Source organism: Periplaneta americana, chromosome 8 (genome assembly GCF_040183065.1).
Source record: "Periplaneta americana isolate PAMFEO1 chromosome 8, P.americana_PAMFEO1_priV1, whole genome shotgun sequence".
Lineage (NCBI taxonomy): Eukaryota > Metazoa > Arthropoda > Insecta > Blattodea > Blattidae > Periplaneta > Periplaneta americana.
The window spans coordinates 46,698,119-46,712,279 of record NC_091124.1 but is presented as its reverse complement, the minus strand read 5'-3'; the positions used below and the strand labels follow the sequence as shown (position 1 = coordinate 46,712,279).

The 14,161-nt window shown below is 34.5% G+C and overlaps 1 protein-coding gene across 1 annotated transcript in view; it reads left to right on the top strand.

Moving 5' to 3' along the window:
* tna (tonalli) overlaps nt 1-13,605 on the top strand; it is an 88,320-nt gene extending 74,715 nt beyond the window's left edge. Inside the window, exons 12-15 of the mRNA XM_069832844.1 lie at nt 148-283; nt 1,770-1,975; nt 3,641-3,958; nt 9,365-13,605. Coding sequence (XP_069688945.1) covers nt 148-283; nt 1,770-1,975; nt 3,641-3,958; nt 9,365-9,520 — 816 coding nt within the window. The 3' untranslated portion in view covers nt 9,521-13,605. The remainder of the gene's footprint in view (nt 1-147; nt 284-1,769; nt 1,976-3,640; nt 3,959-9,364) is intronic.
* The last annotated feature ends 556 nt before the right edge of the window (nt 13,606-14,161 follow it).

The following is a 14,161-nucleotide window of genomic DNA, read 5'->3' as shown; positions in this document are numbered from 1 at the left end:
CTAGCATAGGAAACTAACGCTCTTAAACTTTTCGTCTGACATAGGAACATTTTAGCTCATGGACTTGATACAATTTTTATGGACGTAAATGATTTCAGATAGAAAATTAAGTGATACTTAAAGTAATTTATATCAAAATAATTGCAGACGGAGGATGATAGTGATTCTTGTGGAGCGAAACGTATGAATAAGGCGATGTCTCCAGGCAGTATGACACTTCCCACCATGAACAACTGGGACATGAACCAGGCCATGTCTCCATACATTCCTCCTGACATGAACAGTAAGTAAAATCATCAGAGACATTGTAACATTATTGTAGCACTCTAGTAGAGGAATGGTGCTAAAAACAGTTACAATTAAAATAATTTTCCATTTAAAGTTTCATAATGTTCTGAATACAGAAAAATATGAATTTATTTTACTGTTAGAGTGTTTGTCACATTAATCTTTTTTGAAACAATATTTACTGAATTAATAATATAAATAAACAACACAACACCACTAATATCAGCATTAACACCACTGACATATCTTAATTACCATCACAATCACAGCAACCAACATCATCACCACCAATATCATCAGCACTGCCACAACTAGCATCACATTACAACATGTGAAAATCCGAAGTCAACTAACACATTATTCAGCTTAAAGAAAAAGAGTGCTGTTAATCCTCATTCCTTATAAGAAGATTCAGCAAATATGTCACAAAATCTTTGTGTGCCCCAACTGCTGATTGGTCCTATATTCACGGCATGTATCAACACATGTGGAGCAGTAACAGATGGCGTGACATAACAGATAATTATTTTAAAGTAACAACCTAGCATAAAGCATCGAATGCATGTGGGATTTTTACAAGAATGTACTTACATTATGAAGTGTCCATATCAGATAAGGACTGTTTCTAAAGGGTTTCCTTTTATGTTATTTTATGCCTCAATTACTGAAATATAACCTATACTGTTACTCTACATATTATATCGCAGGATGTTAACTTTACGCAATTTTACAGTACAGTACCGACATTGTATTATAATACAGTGTATGGAGAAAATAGTAACAGAAATTATTGACCGACCACCTTTTTCATCTATTTCGGTTAAGGTTTCGAGTGGTGACACACTATTACACTACTTCCTGTGTTATCATACCTCACAGTCTGTTATCGACCCCATCTACAAATAAGATTCTTTCTTGACAGCCTTAATTAGTTTTCCAACTGCTTCAAATATTGTATTTACTTCTCGTGTTTAGAAAAACAGGAAGTTTAACCTTTAAGACTTAGAAAATATATGACAGGTGTGTTTTCAAGCAGGGAACTAATTAATTTCTTTCATGTTATAGACGCCATAAAGAGGTTCTTTATCTTGCAGCCAATAGGAAGGGATTCGGACATATACATTTGTTTACATGCAGAGTCTTCCCTGCAGCCAATAGGAAGGGATTCGGACATATACATTTATTTACATGCAAAGTCTTCTTGTATAAAATGAAGTTTAGTTTCAGTGACGTAATTAAAATGAAACATGAAGACAAAAAGTATTCATACATGAGTCTGGATAGTACAAAAATTCTGTGACATACTGTGTCCACATTAGAGGTATAATACTCTGTTGGAAATAGCGCAGTTTTGATTCTGAAATCTAGAGCACACGTTATAAATTAATGGTACTAGAATATTTATGGTTCAAAATTCTGTCTTTTGGATTTATATTTTTTACGTAAATTTGAACTCAAGATTTTATATTCTTTATTTTCAGGCATTGCAAGCGGTTCCATGATGAACAGCGGTCCACCTCCTTACAATGCCAGTGGAATGGCACGAGGCAACTCATATGACTTTGGAACAGGCTCTAATCCAGGGAGCAACGAGTACTCCGGTGGTGGAGGGCCCCTGTCGCATCTGAGTGAGTCAGTCAACTCCCTTGATCCTTTAAACGCAATGGAGAAGACATTAAATGAACAGGTAAGAAAATTATTTTGCCTCTGTTTTTACAGAATAAATATTTCTATTTTTATGTGTATATGGATTAATATCCCTTAGACGTAATGAATAATTTTATATTGTAATTTCAGCTGCAGTGGTGGCTCATTGATAGCACACTGGGCTTATACACTAAGGGGGCCTGGGTTCAAATCCATGTTTATCCACCCCAAATTTATCATTTGTGTTGGGCAAGTCCGTGGTAACTGTCCTGGAGCACATCTCTTGACCTACTTATCATTAAATTATTATATGGTGGACAGAGGTTCGATTTTAAGGGGTCACAGAAGATTGAAGACGTTACTTTTGGCAGAAAAGTTAATAGTAAGGTTATGTGCGCAAAATAGTAAATGGAAAAATAATTCTTTATTCGTATTTTGATGACATTTCCACTTCTTATGGCATTAAGCTTGTTGTGGTGTCAACTCACCAGTTCTGTAAAATTCTCTTTCCATTTGGTTTATATGTTAACAAGCCGTTCTCACAAACATTTTTATTTCTAGACAAGTTCAGTAATTTGTATTTTTTTTTGTCTGCCTATGTGCCTAATATCTAGCAATAGGTTTATTGAGGCCATTAATTAAATTATCTAGTCATTTTTCTGTTAAGACAATTGAAAACTTTGGTATCCAAATCTTATCTTAGAATATCATATTATGCCTTTTTTAATAGCTTATTGTTGTATGGGATTTGTATTTGGGGTAATAGTTCTGGTATATCAAAATTACTTACTTTGCAAAAAAAGGCCTTCTGTCCCTTTTAATGCTCATTGCAGACCATTATTTAAATAAGAGAAAATACTGACTGTAGTGAATCTTTATATATTTGAATGTTTACTTAGAGTAAAAAAGGGAATAAATAACTATAGTAGTGGACGAGATATACATAATTATAATTCTAGGTCCAGTTATCTTCTATTTGAACTGCCAGTTAGATTGAATAAATCAATGTGTTGGCTTGATTCAATGTCTTTAAAATTATTCAAGAAACTATCTTATGACGCTCATAGTCTTAGTTTATCTAGATTTAGAAACGTTTTACGGAAATGGCTTTTTGATAATATTTTTTATAATGTGAGTGAATATTTTGAACAAGCAGGAACTCTTTACTTAATTTAAATTTTATTTTTAATCTGTACCTGTGTTTTTGTATTGATTGACTATGCCCATAGCATTTGTTTTATGTTTATGGCTGTAATTAAATTAAATTTAAAAAAAATTAAATTAAATTATGAGTTATACACTACAGAATTATTCCATCTTCCGAGAGGTCTTTCTAGATTTTAGTTTCTTGTGATTGATATTTAAAAATTAAGCTGGGTATTATTTCAAATTCATTCTTGCTATATGGTATCTCAAATTGTGGAAATTAAGCTATAAAACTTATAGTCCAGTAATTGGTTTAGTTTTTAATTTTCCTTTCATTATATTTCATTTCCTTATAATTACATCGTCAAAAAATGTGCAGACTGAAAGATATTGAGACATTGTATTGATAATGATATTGAAACTTGGTGTTACATAATCTGATCCACCAAATTCAAGCTAATTAGAAACAATCATTATCCTAATACTGCTGTGATCTTACCCATGTTTCACGTGGAATGATTGATAACAGTTACTCAACTCTGGATTCGTTTTTCCACAGATGCCGCATACTCCACACACACCTCATACACCCCACACGCCCCACACACCTGGAGGGACACCGGGAAGTGCTCACACACCAGGGGGAGGCAACAGTGGACCTCCCAGTGTACCTCCTGCCAGCTCAGGTGATGGTGGTAATGTTGGCAGCAGTGCTTCTGGGCCTGGAAGCAATAACAACAGCAACCATGGCAACACAAGTGGTAGTTCTTCTAACACAAACAATGCAACAACAGAGGCTCCTGATATCCCATCTGACCTTAATTTTGATCCTGCGGCTGTTATTGATGGCGAAGGTCAAGGTCAAGAAGGATTAAATGTGAGTATTCTGAATAGTAAAAGTAGTAATTGTAGATTACTATTGGTGATGATGATTCCTGAAGATGTAACCTGTCCGTAAATACTGTACATTGATGTTCCAATTATAGCACACAATTACTGGTGCAGTAGAACCCCTTTTTAATGAATCTCTGAAGAATTACTTTTTTTTTCCGTAAATAGGGGTTTTCCTTAAAATGGGGTTTACATAAAATGGGAAGGAAAGGCTAAAATAATTAGTACTAACATGTGTATTATATACTAAATATTGTAATTATTTAATTAGGCCTACAATTATTATTTACAGTACATTTCATTATAATACAGTCAACTTCAGTTATAGTGAACCTCTGCGGACCAGCATATTTCGTTCACTATATCCAAGGTTCACTAAAACCGAAGTGTGTGTTTTTATACTATTGACATTGCTATACATACAGTATTAATGTCCACTTGGGACAGACCACGTTCAATATCAGTAATAATGTTCACTTTATCTTCCAACTTAAACACTTTACGCTTCAACATTCAGATGTTCACAGTTCGAAACTTGAATCTAATCTGGCCATGTAAGTAGTAGGCACTGACTGATTTCGCACCTCTTCCCACTAGAGGTATGCTACTATGCACTCGGCCTCGGAATTTCCCTGGGTTCACTTGTACAAAGATGCGGGAGGAAGGGTTGAGGACCATTATACTGTAATCCTTCTTGTATTTACCCTTTGGTCATCACTCTACACTCTTTTACAAAAGAAAACACTTTTTCTTCCTATTCTTCTAATAACCTCTTTTAAAGGAGTCAGAACTAATCCTTCCTTTATCCCTCACTGCATACACTATTCTCTTTAACATGTTTCAAACTGTACAGAAAGATGAACAAATTCTTTGTCTTTCAATGCACATAACGAGTAGATGATTTGAGATTTTGTTCTGAACATATTCTTGGAAGTTTATAGGTGGAAGGGTTTCCTAAATTACCATTGTGGCCATTTTAAAATTACATTTTCTTGGGGAAGTTCTAGTTTTAGGTTCACTATAACCAAAGTGAGGGTTCACTATAAATGGAAATATTAATGTACTTTATAATGTATGCGGGTCGGAACCAACGATTTAGGTTCACTGTAGCCGAATGTTCACTATAACCGAGTTCACTATATCCAAAATTGACTGTATTTTCTAACTCTTCAAATGGTGAGGCACGAATGTTTTTCTGTTTGGTTGAACCCGAACCACACTGAAACTCGACATTGAAAATTTCTTCTTTCTTCTTCATTATTCCTCATAATAAAGTAGTTTACGAACCATGCCCTTTGGCCATATGCAATAGTGTTATTTGAGGTTAACCTCGACATCCTTATTAATTTAATTTTCCATCTGATAATTAAATTTCTTGGAAACAGGATTACACAACTCGCGAGAACAGGCAAGCAAAGCAAGATCTTAAAGTATTATTGTGATGTACCGAAGTACATATTATGATATATCATGCAGGAATTCTGCATTACCATATGATGAAAGGTGGGTGGAGCGGAGAAAAATTCTCTCCGACAATGGAACTCGAACCCGGGGGTTCAGATCTATGTGCTGATGTTTTATCCACTAAGCCACACCAGATTCCAGTTTCGATGTCAGATTGAATCCTCTCAGTTTAAGTTCCACCTCTTAGTCTCCCTTTAGTGGCAACCCTCATGCATTGTGTCACAGAATATGTGACAGTGGCTCGATGTCCAACGCACTATGTACAGAGATGCTCTCATTACAAGTGACTTAAGTGGCTAGGATCTGACAGAATGAGTGCCATCTTAAATCACTAAATGATTATTTTACGCATATCATATTATTGTGATGTACTGAAGTACATATGATATTTCCGTGCAGGAATTCTGCGTAACCATATGATGAAGGATGGATGGAGCAGAGAAAAATTCTCTCCAGCACCGGTACTCAAACTCGGATTCCAGTCCCGATGCTGGATTGAATCCTCTCAGTTTAAGTTCCACCTCTTAGTTTCCCTTTAGTGGCGAACCCTCATGCACTGTGTCACAGAACTGGAATCTGGTGTGGCTTAGTGGATAAAGCATCAGCACTTAGAGCTGAAAACCCGGGTTCGAGTCCCGGTGCCGGAGAGAATTTTTCTCCGCTCTACCCATCCTTCATCATAAGATCTTAAAGAATTGCTGCTGCGTTGTGCTGCATTACTATAGATTGATATGCACTATCGAATATGCTGATACTATTGATTATTGAAAATAAAGTCGATACTTAGGCTTCAATATCAAACATCTATTTGAAAAGTATTTCTTAAAAGTGGGAATTAATTACATTATTCTTATGGTAATTTGGCTGGGACTTGACAGATTATTCCTTAAAAACGAGAACGTTAAAATGGGGTTTTACTGTATGCATGTAAGCCACAGCCTGCAGAACAACTTAGAGATAGGAAATTCCTGACTACGGCTGCTTGGTCTAGAACTCCAGATCATCAGTCAGGCACACAGGCGATTCAGGTTCGAGTCCCAATCTGGAATGGAATTTTTCATTGAAAAAAGCATAGTGACACTTGTGCAGACAAGGATGCAGTTGGGGGTTTTCTTCGGGGTTCTCTCACATATGTCAGGCATCAACATCATTCTGTTCAATTTCCATTCCATCTATCATTCATCCATTAGCATTCCTCAGTTGCTACCTGATGACGCAGAGAGGGAGGGCTGGTCCAGGGACAAGTGAGATTGTGAGCTTCGAAATCTGGATACTAAACAGATCTTATCAATATCATAGTTAGATGGTGGAGGTTGTGAATGCGTCTAGCTAGGGGTCAACGTAATGTTCTCTCAAATGAACATAGCACTCCCTTCAGCAATGAAGACAACAAATCGGTCATAATTTTTAAAAACCAACAAACATGTGCTAGACGTGGAAACAGAAATGTGATTTGCAGAGATTTATATAAACAAAACTGAAGTGTTAATAGTATCTAAGTACATAATCCATTCACAGTATCTGTATAGAGTTGATGTAAACAAAGCTGTGCAGGATGTACAAGTGCAGCTCACATTGTGGCAATGTGTTGGTATGGGTTTTTCAGCAATGTCTTCTAGAACTGTACTACTACTACTTCTACAAGTATTAGGTCTTATGGCCTGTTATGATGTCACTGTTGAGTTTTCACTTCACCTCTTCGTTGAATGGCCTAGATATCACTTCTTCTTTGGATGATAACTGAAGCCTGAGTGGGCAGGCAAAAAAAGCAAACTACGAAAAAAAAACTTTAAATTAAAAGAAATGCATTGTAAATTTAAAAAAAGATACTGTAAATAAGAAAGGCAAAATATACGAGCAAGAAAAAGGTCATTAAAACATGAAAAAGACACAGTAAATTAAAAAAAGACATAGAGTTTAATATATTTTATCACCTAATTTATGATATTCATATAGCATACCTTGTTATTGGTTGTGCATTAAAAGGTAAATTTTTAGATTTTCTGATAGATAGAACAGTTTTAATCACAGGAGAAGATAGTTCTACATCAATTGACGTAACTGGAACATGTTTCTGTTTAATTTACTTAACATTTATAATTGGAGTAGGGTTATCATGAGAAGAAATTTTATAGGAGGACATGGAATCTAAAATAAGAGGAAATTGCTGAAAAAAGGAGGACTTTTTAAAAAATTGGTATGAAGAAAATTAAAGATAAAAACAATGGCTCACCTCAGTCAGTTTTCTCACTAGTTGCTGGATCAGTATTACATCTGTACCCTACTTATCGGTGGGGCCCACTTTGTGCACAAGAGCCTGAAGGGACCAACTTATATCTTGTAACAAATAAATTACGGAACTGTTCACAGGACATGTCCTTGAAATTATATTTCACCATGATGATACCTCTGACTGTCTCCGTTAGCATGCGATTTCGTTCTTTTGTCCATTGAGCAGATATTAGGGAAAATACTCTCTCAGCACTTCCATTGTGACTTGGGATAAATAAATAGAATTGACATATTTTTAAAAGTTCTGAGAAAGTTTCAGTGCTCGCAGAACTATTGGAATTGAAGAATTTGCACCATTGTTTAGATAAAGTTAAATCTTTGTCAAAATTAACTTGATTGGCATATCTTTGTGCATTTCAGAATAAAATTGATAAAAATAGCTTAGAATTATGAATAGTGACATTTTTAGAGTGTAAGAATTCAATGCATGTCAATAGGTCATCATATTTTATGTTTTTTTATGTGGTCCAGCTTCAGTCATTGAAAGCAGTTAAATTCTTTCATAGGTTTTCACCATTTGTTTAGATATTCTATGCATAATGTCGCACATTGTTCAATATTCATATTAATTCTAGTTGAAATGCGAAATGCCGGACATTTCAAATTTTTTTTAAATGCCTGCCGGACAGGATAAAATGATTAAAATAGAGGACATGTCCTCCTTTTGCCGGACAGATGGTAACCCTAAATTGGAGCAGCCAAATTTGGATTAAAAAAAATTAATGAGGAAGCATTTTCAATTTTTAGCAACTGCACTTGTACGTGATTCTTGAAGTGCTGAGAGGCTCAGATATAATCTCCTAGCCTTTTATGACTAAGACTTTTAATATTAATCTCAAAGGAAGATTCAAATGCTATGATTTAGGTGGTTAAGAGGGCATTTTAAGTGTTTTGGGTAATTCCACTTGCATAATTGAATAAGTTCTATAAAGGGTTACACCTGTGAGATAGTTAGCATTAAACGTGCACATGTTAAGGTAAATTGTTGTTATTGTTGTTGTTTTCTAATGCCAGGCGTTTGACAATAAAGTCATTTGACCTCTTGCACTCCAATATTTTTCAAAGATATTATCACAGTCAGCCACTGAAGCACAGATTTTGAGGTGTTCCGAATCCATTTCTTGGTTTGAGTTGCACAGTGGGCAGTTAGGGGACTGATATATTCCAATTCTATGCAGATGTTTGGCCAAACAATCATGGCCTGTTGCCAATCTAAATGCAACTACAGACGATTTTCGTGGTAAATAGGGAATCAACTGTGGATTATGATGCAGAGAGTTCCATTTTTTCTCTTGTGTGTTATCAAATTTTGTTTGTTGAAGTCTTAAGTATGTAGATGTTAAGGTAAATTAAAGGTAATTAAAATGTTAGTTGTTAAAATACTTAAAAATAGCAAATAAATATACTTTTGAATTTATTTTTAAAAGGCAAAAATAGGCAGAAAGAGCTTAAATGAACAAAATAAAGATTGGCTGTATCACTGCTGAATACTATGAAACACATTTAAATCTATATAAATTTGGTATATATTTACCCAGGAATAAAAAGCATTTTACTAAACATTTGGGCTCTAGTGATGGCTTTTGGGAATCTGTTCTTTAACTGTACAAAATAGTAATTATATCATTGGTTGCAGCTGCTGCCTGACAACGTCGTAGATCCTATGGAGTTGCTGTCGTACCTGGACCCACCTGACCTGGCCACCCCACCGTCTAGTGGAGCCAGTAGCAACGGCAACAACGGCACACCTGGCAACACAACCAGCGACGACATTCTCGCACTCTTTGAGTGACTTTCTTGAAGCGTACAAAACTCCTCCCCAATCCCAACGTTCCTTTTATATTAATTTTAAGTTAAAAGCAGTGGTGAAACTACATAGATGACGTTTTGCTATGCAGCATATGCAACTTTAAAAAGTGAATTTGTACAAAGAAATACTATGCAGCGTTCCTCATGTTCGTAAGTAATTGTGGTTATGCAAGAGACTTCGTAGCTACAATCGCTGGAGTGACTATTCTAAATGAGACTGCAGTCAGACTCGTGACTGATAACCCTAAATCCAGCGTTCCTATTGTCGTAAGTTTCGGTGCAACATTGCCAACACCAATGAAAGAGGACTGTTAACTCACTTAGAATAATATTTTAAAACTTTTGAATATCCTATCGTTCCTTAAGTTGAAAACTGTTCCAAAAAATGAAGGTGCATAGTTTCTCGCATGTAGAAATATTCACCACAAGTTGCGCCGATGTTAGTAATAAATTTGTATAATTTTGTGCGAAAATAGAGAGAAAGTTACCGAATATATGAACATGATATCATAATCATGCCTATATATTTTTTTTTAAACGAATGACTGGCAGGTGTCAAGAAAAGAGTATGGTTCAAAACGAGTATTTGTGCACGGCGGCGTACTGTGTCTGAACAGCGAAGGCATTGCCCAAAACCAAGTGGATTGGTTGTGTTCATTATAATGGGGAAAATAAACAGTATGCTTATACACTTTAAGGAGAGAAGAGTGGAGTATGATTTTTTTCAAGGTGATGGTGATTTGTGACGTTGTCTAATCAATGCACGCGACCAAAGCAGTAACATTTTATGTATTATGAAATGGTATAGACTTGTTCTTTGGAAAGTGAGCTAGATTCTGCATAGTTTCAAGCAAACATCCAAAAAATCTCGGCATTCTTTCATTTCTTCATGCTAATGAAGACTATTCATGTACAAAAAAATGAAAAAAAAAAAAATGCAAGCCAGGATATATGCAATCCACAGACTTAACTCTGTGTGGAAGTATAGAGAACAAAAGTTATGTATGTGTATTTATTGTACATATAGAAATACTATGGCAGACAGTAATTATTGGCGGCCAGTTTAGAATTAGTAATACTGTAATGATAAGTATATATTTTACCTGTCATCGGAACCAAAATTGTATAAATAACAACCGTATTATCTTAGTTACACACATGCCACCGTACATACACGCAAACCTGCATGACTGACTATGAATCCATTGTGTAGTGTCTCAGTGTATTACGGCTTTAAAGTGTATTATTAGCGAGGTGCACAAAACCCCATAAGTACGTACGTAGATGAGCATTACAACTGCTGACATCAGAAGCAAGAAAGAGACATTTCATACTTAAGGAATTTTCGAATTACAAATATATAATCACCGAATTTTTAAACAAAAAATCTGAGAGTAATCAGGCATAAAGGATTAAATTACACATTAAAATGTTTTTAATAACGCAAAATATATTTTGAATATTTAAAACGTAACAACTTTTCTAAAAATATAACCCAGGTTGATGTTCGGGGGAACACGGCTGGATTTTATTAAAAGAGAATGTTTGTTATTTACTCGAGCTGGGTATCTAGAATCTCTTTACAAAAGAAAGCAATGCTCGTCTACGTATTGCAAAAAAAGTAGAAGCACTGCGTATGTGGTGGCAACATTTGGCAATCTATTGTGAAAACACACACACACACACACTTGTTAACTGTATGTATTTCCCATCATCCCCTATGACAAGTAGTAATTGCAGTATTCTTGACATATTGTAGTCTTCTTTGAGCCAGTAGGACTTGTATTAATGTTTGTACGAGGGGAAGTGAACGAGAGAAGCACAGTACAAACAAATGTTATTATCTGTAAAAATATTGGATCGCCAAGGCAGTGGTATTCATTTTTCAAATGGCATGGTACCAACCCTGCTTTCAGATGTAGTGTTAAAATTTAATAAAAGAATTTGGGTGAAGTTGTATTTTTAATTTTTACACGAGAGATTGGTACATAAAAAATTGTAATTGGATTTATGTATTAATGAAAATCAATTTTAAACAAAATATTATGTAGGAATCAATGTTTTTGAATAACTTATTGGAGTACGTAGCAGTGATGTGCAATCGCTGATAATTTCTACATGTTTTAAAACTGACATCTGATTGCAGCTTTGTAGTATTTTAACAAATTAACAAGAAGAGTGATATAAAATTGGTGTGGTGCCATGCCTAAGATAATTTCTTTTATTTTTTTTTTTTTTATTCTTTACTTTTTCTGTTACTTTTATGAAAGTATTTTTGTTTCTTGATTATTCTCTTTGCGCTGTAAATGAGAGAGGCCACTGTATTGCATGGTAAGGAAGTGAATTTCCACTGCAGAAACCTGACATGATCCATGGCACAAATCATGGAAAGACGGGCACGAAGGTGAGGAATAGTTAAAGAGAGAGATGTGTTTGATAGCTGAGGACTCGTGTCATTGTGTGCAAGTACGGCTGTGTTTTTGAACTAAAAGCAACAAATACAATCAAAATACCATACTTATCTAGCGTGGTGCATAGCGTAGTTTATTTATGTGAAATTGAATAACTTGACGAAAGAAGTTGTTGTAGATTTTAATGTCTTTGGTTGGGATAATATATAAATGAGACCATAGTTTTGAAAAAAATGAAAGAAGCAATATTTATGCAATTTTTTAGGTTTTTTTTATTTCATTTTCATGTTGTTTGATGTGTAGTAAGTGCAAAAGCTGTGAAATTACTGATTTTAAACTGTTTGATGATTGTACCTGTTTGCGTGATCATCAAAGCATCGTACCTAGCTTGAAAAAAACTAGACGAAAACAAAGAAAATTAAAGTTTTGCTAAAATATATCTGGTTTGTTTTCAGCTTCTCAGAGAAAACTGTAATACAGTCGATGTTATGTCAAAATTCACATCCTTGCAATTTTTTATTGTCTACTGCCAATAGATTGTGATGCATGTGTGTATGTGTGTGCGTGTGTATGCATGTGTGTGGTCATTTTGTATTACAAGTTGAACGTATACATTTGTACTGAATTATAAAACTTGATTACATTTTGGCAGTGGTACAGTACTTATTTTTGACTTTGAGTCCTCAGTTTGTGTACATTTGGAAATAAAATATTTTTGGAATAATATTTATTTATACTTTTTATAATATTTGATGGTGGATCATGTCAAGGTAATGGCCTGGAGTGATAAAAATTTTTTGAAATACTGTAACTCTGAAAGGAGAGTATTTAAACTAAATCAAAGTTCATTATTTGTCAGAGCATTAAAACTGTTAGTCACGTCAAACTAAATGAAATCAGAATTTTTAAAGTAAAATACAGAGATCATGCCATGTTTAATACCAAAATTCACTGCCGCTAAGTGTTTTTCCAAGCAAGCTACAATTTACATGTTTCGGGTGATTCCGAATACATATCAGACAGAAAAATCTGTTTCTGCATTCTTATAAAAATAAATAAAAAAAAAATATACTACACATTTTGTGTTGAGCAAATATGCCAAGAGTATACATGGATACCAGTTTTTTAATATTCCTTATGGAAAGGACAGTTTTGGCATATAGACCAAAATTGGTATTATGATTTGTTATGTAACCTAGTGATTAGGCATTGAATAAAATGTCTGATAATTATTTTTTTTCTTAAACAATTGAATTATGTACTTGCAGTACAGCATTTATAAATGATTGACTCATAGGATCATAAAAAATTGACTATTTTATTCAAATCGAAATCTGCAGTGACATTTGGACCAAGCTGTTTAGTTATATTCCCACATCAAGGCAGCTTTTTGCTTCCGAGAGTAGACCTAGCATTTCACTGTATCCGTCAATGTGTGTCATGTTTTGAGTAGCAACTAGCTAAGACTTCAGTGACAAAAAAATTCCCTTGTATTATATAAATAAAGAAAGCCAGTTGCAGGTTTAGATTTAGATAGGTCTTCCTTTATATACAGCGCATTACAGTATACTGTTTAACTCCAATATTGTAAATAGTTTCCATTGTAGATGTATTTCTGCAAAAATGTACCATTACACTTTAAAAATGATTCCTGGAATTTTGTGTTTCAACAGTGATTCCTTACAATACAACAGTCCTGTCTCTTACTAATGTTCGTGGTCATATTCAATAATTTCCTTCATCATTAATATTGTCATGTTTACATTTCCCTTCCTCTTAATTTCCAGTTTCCCCCCTCCTTTGAACTACTCCTTTATTTTGAAAGTATATGTACCTACAAACTAAAGCCACATGTTTATCATTATTAGAGCCGGAATGTTTAGGCGTTTATTTTGGTTAAAATAGGCAGGCATATAGGCACTAAAAATAGGCAGTGAAATAGGCATTTATTATTCATGGAAACAGACAAAAAATAGAACAACAAATTCCACAATTTGGGACATCTGGCCGAAATCTATGGCTGACCACTAGGATCCAGAATACAAATCAGAGGTGAAATGAAAAATACAATATGATTGCGGAGAGAATACGGAACAATGATAAATTTAAAAATAAAGTACAATTTGAGTTCGGAGAAACATGAGATGAAAATACATTGAAGAGTAATGAAATGAAGTGGAGGAAAAAAAAAAAATTACATACTATTATACAAG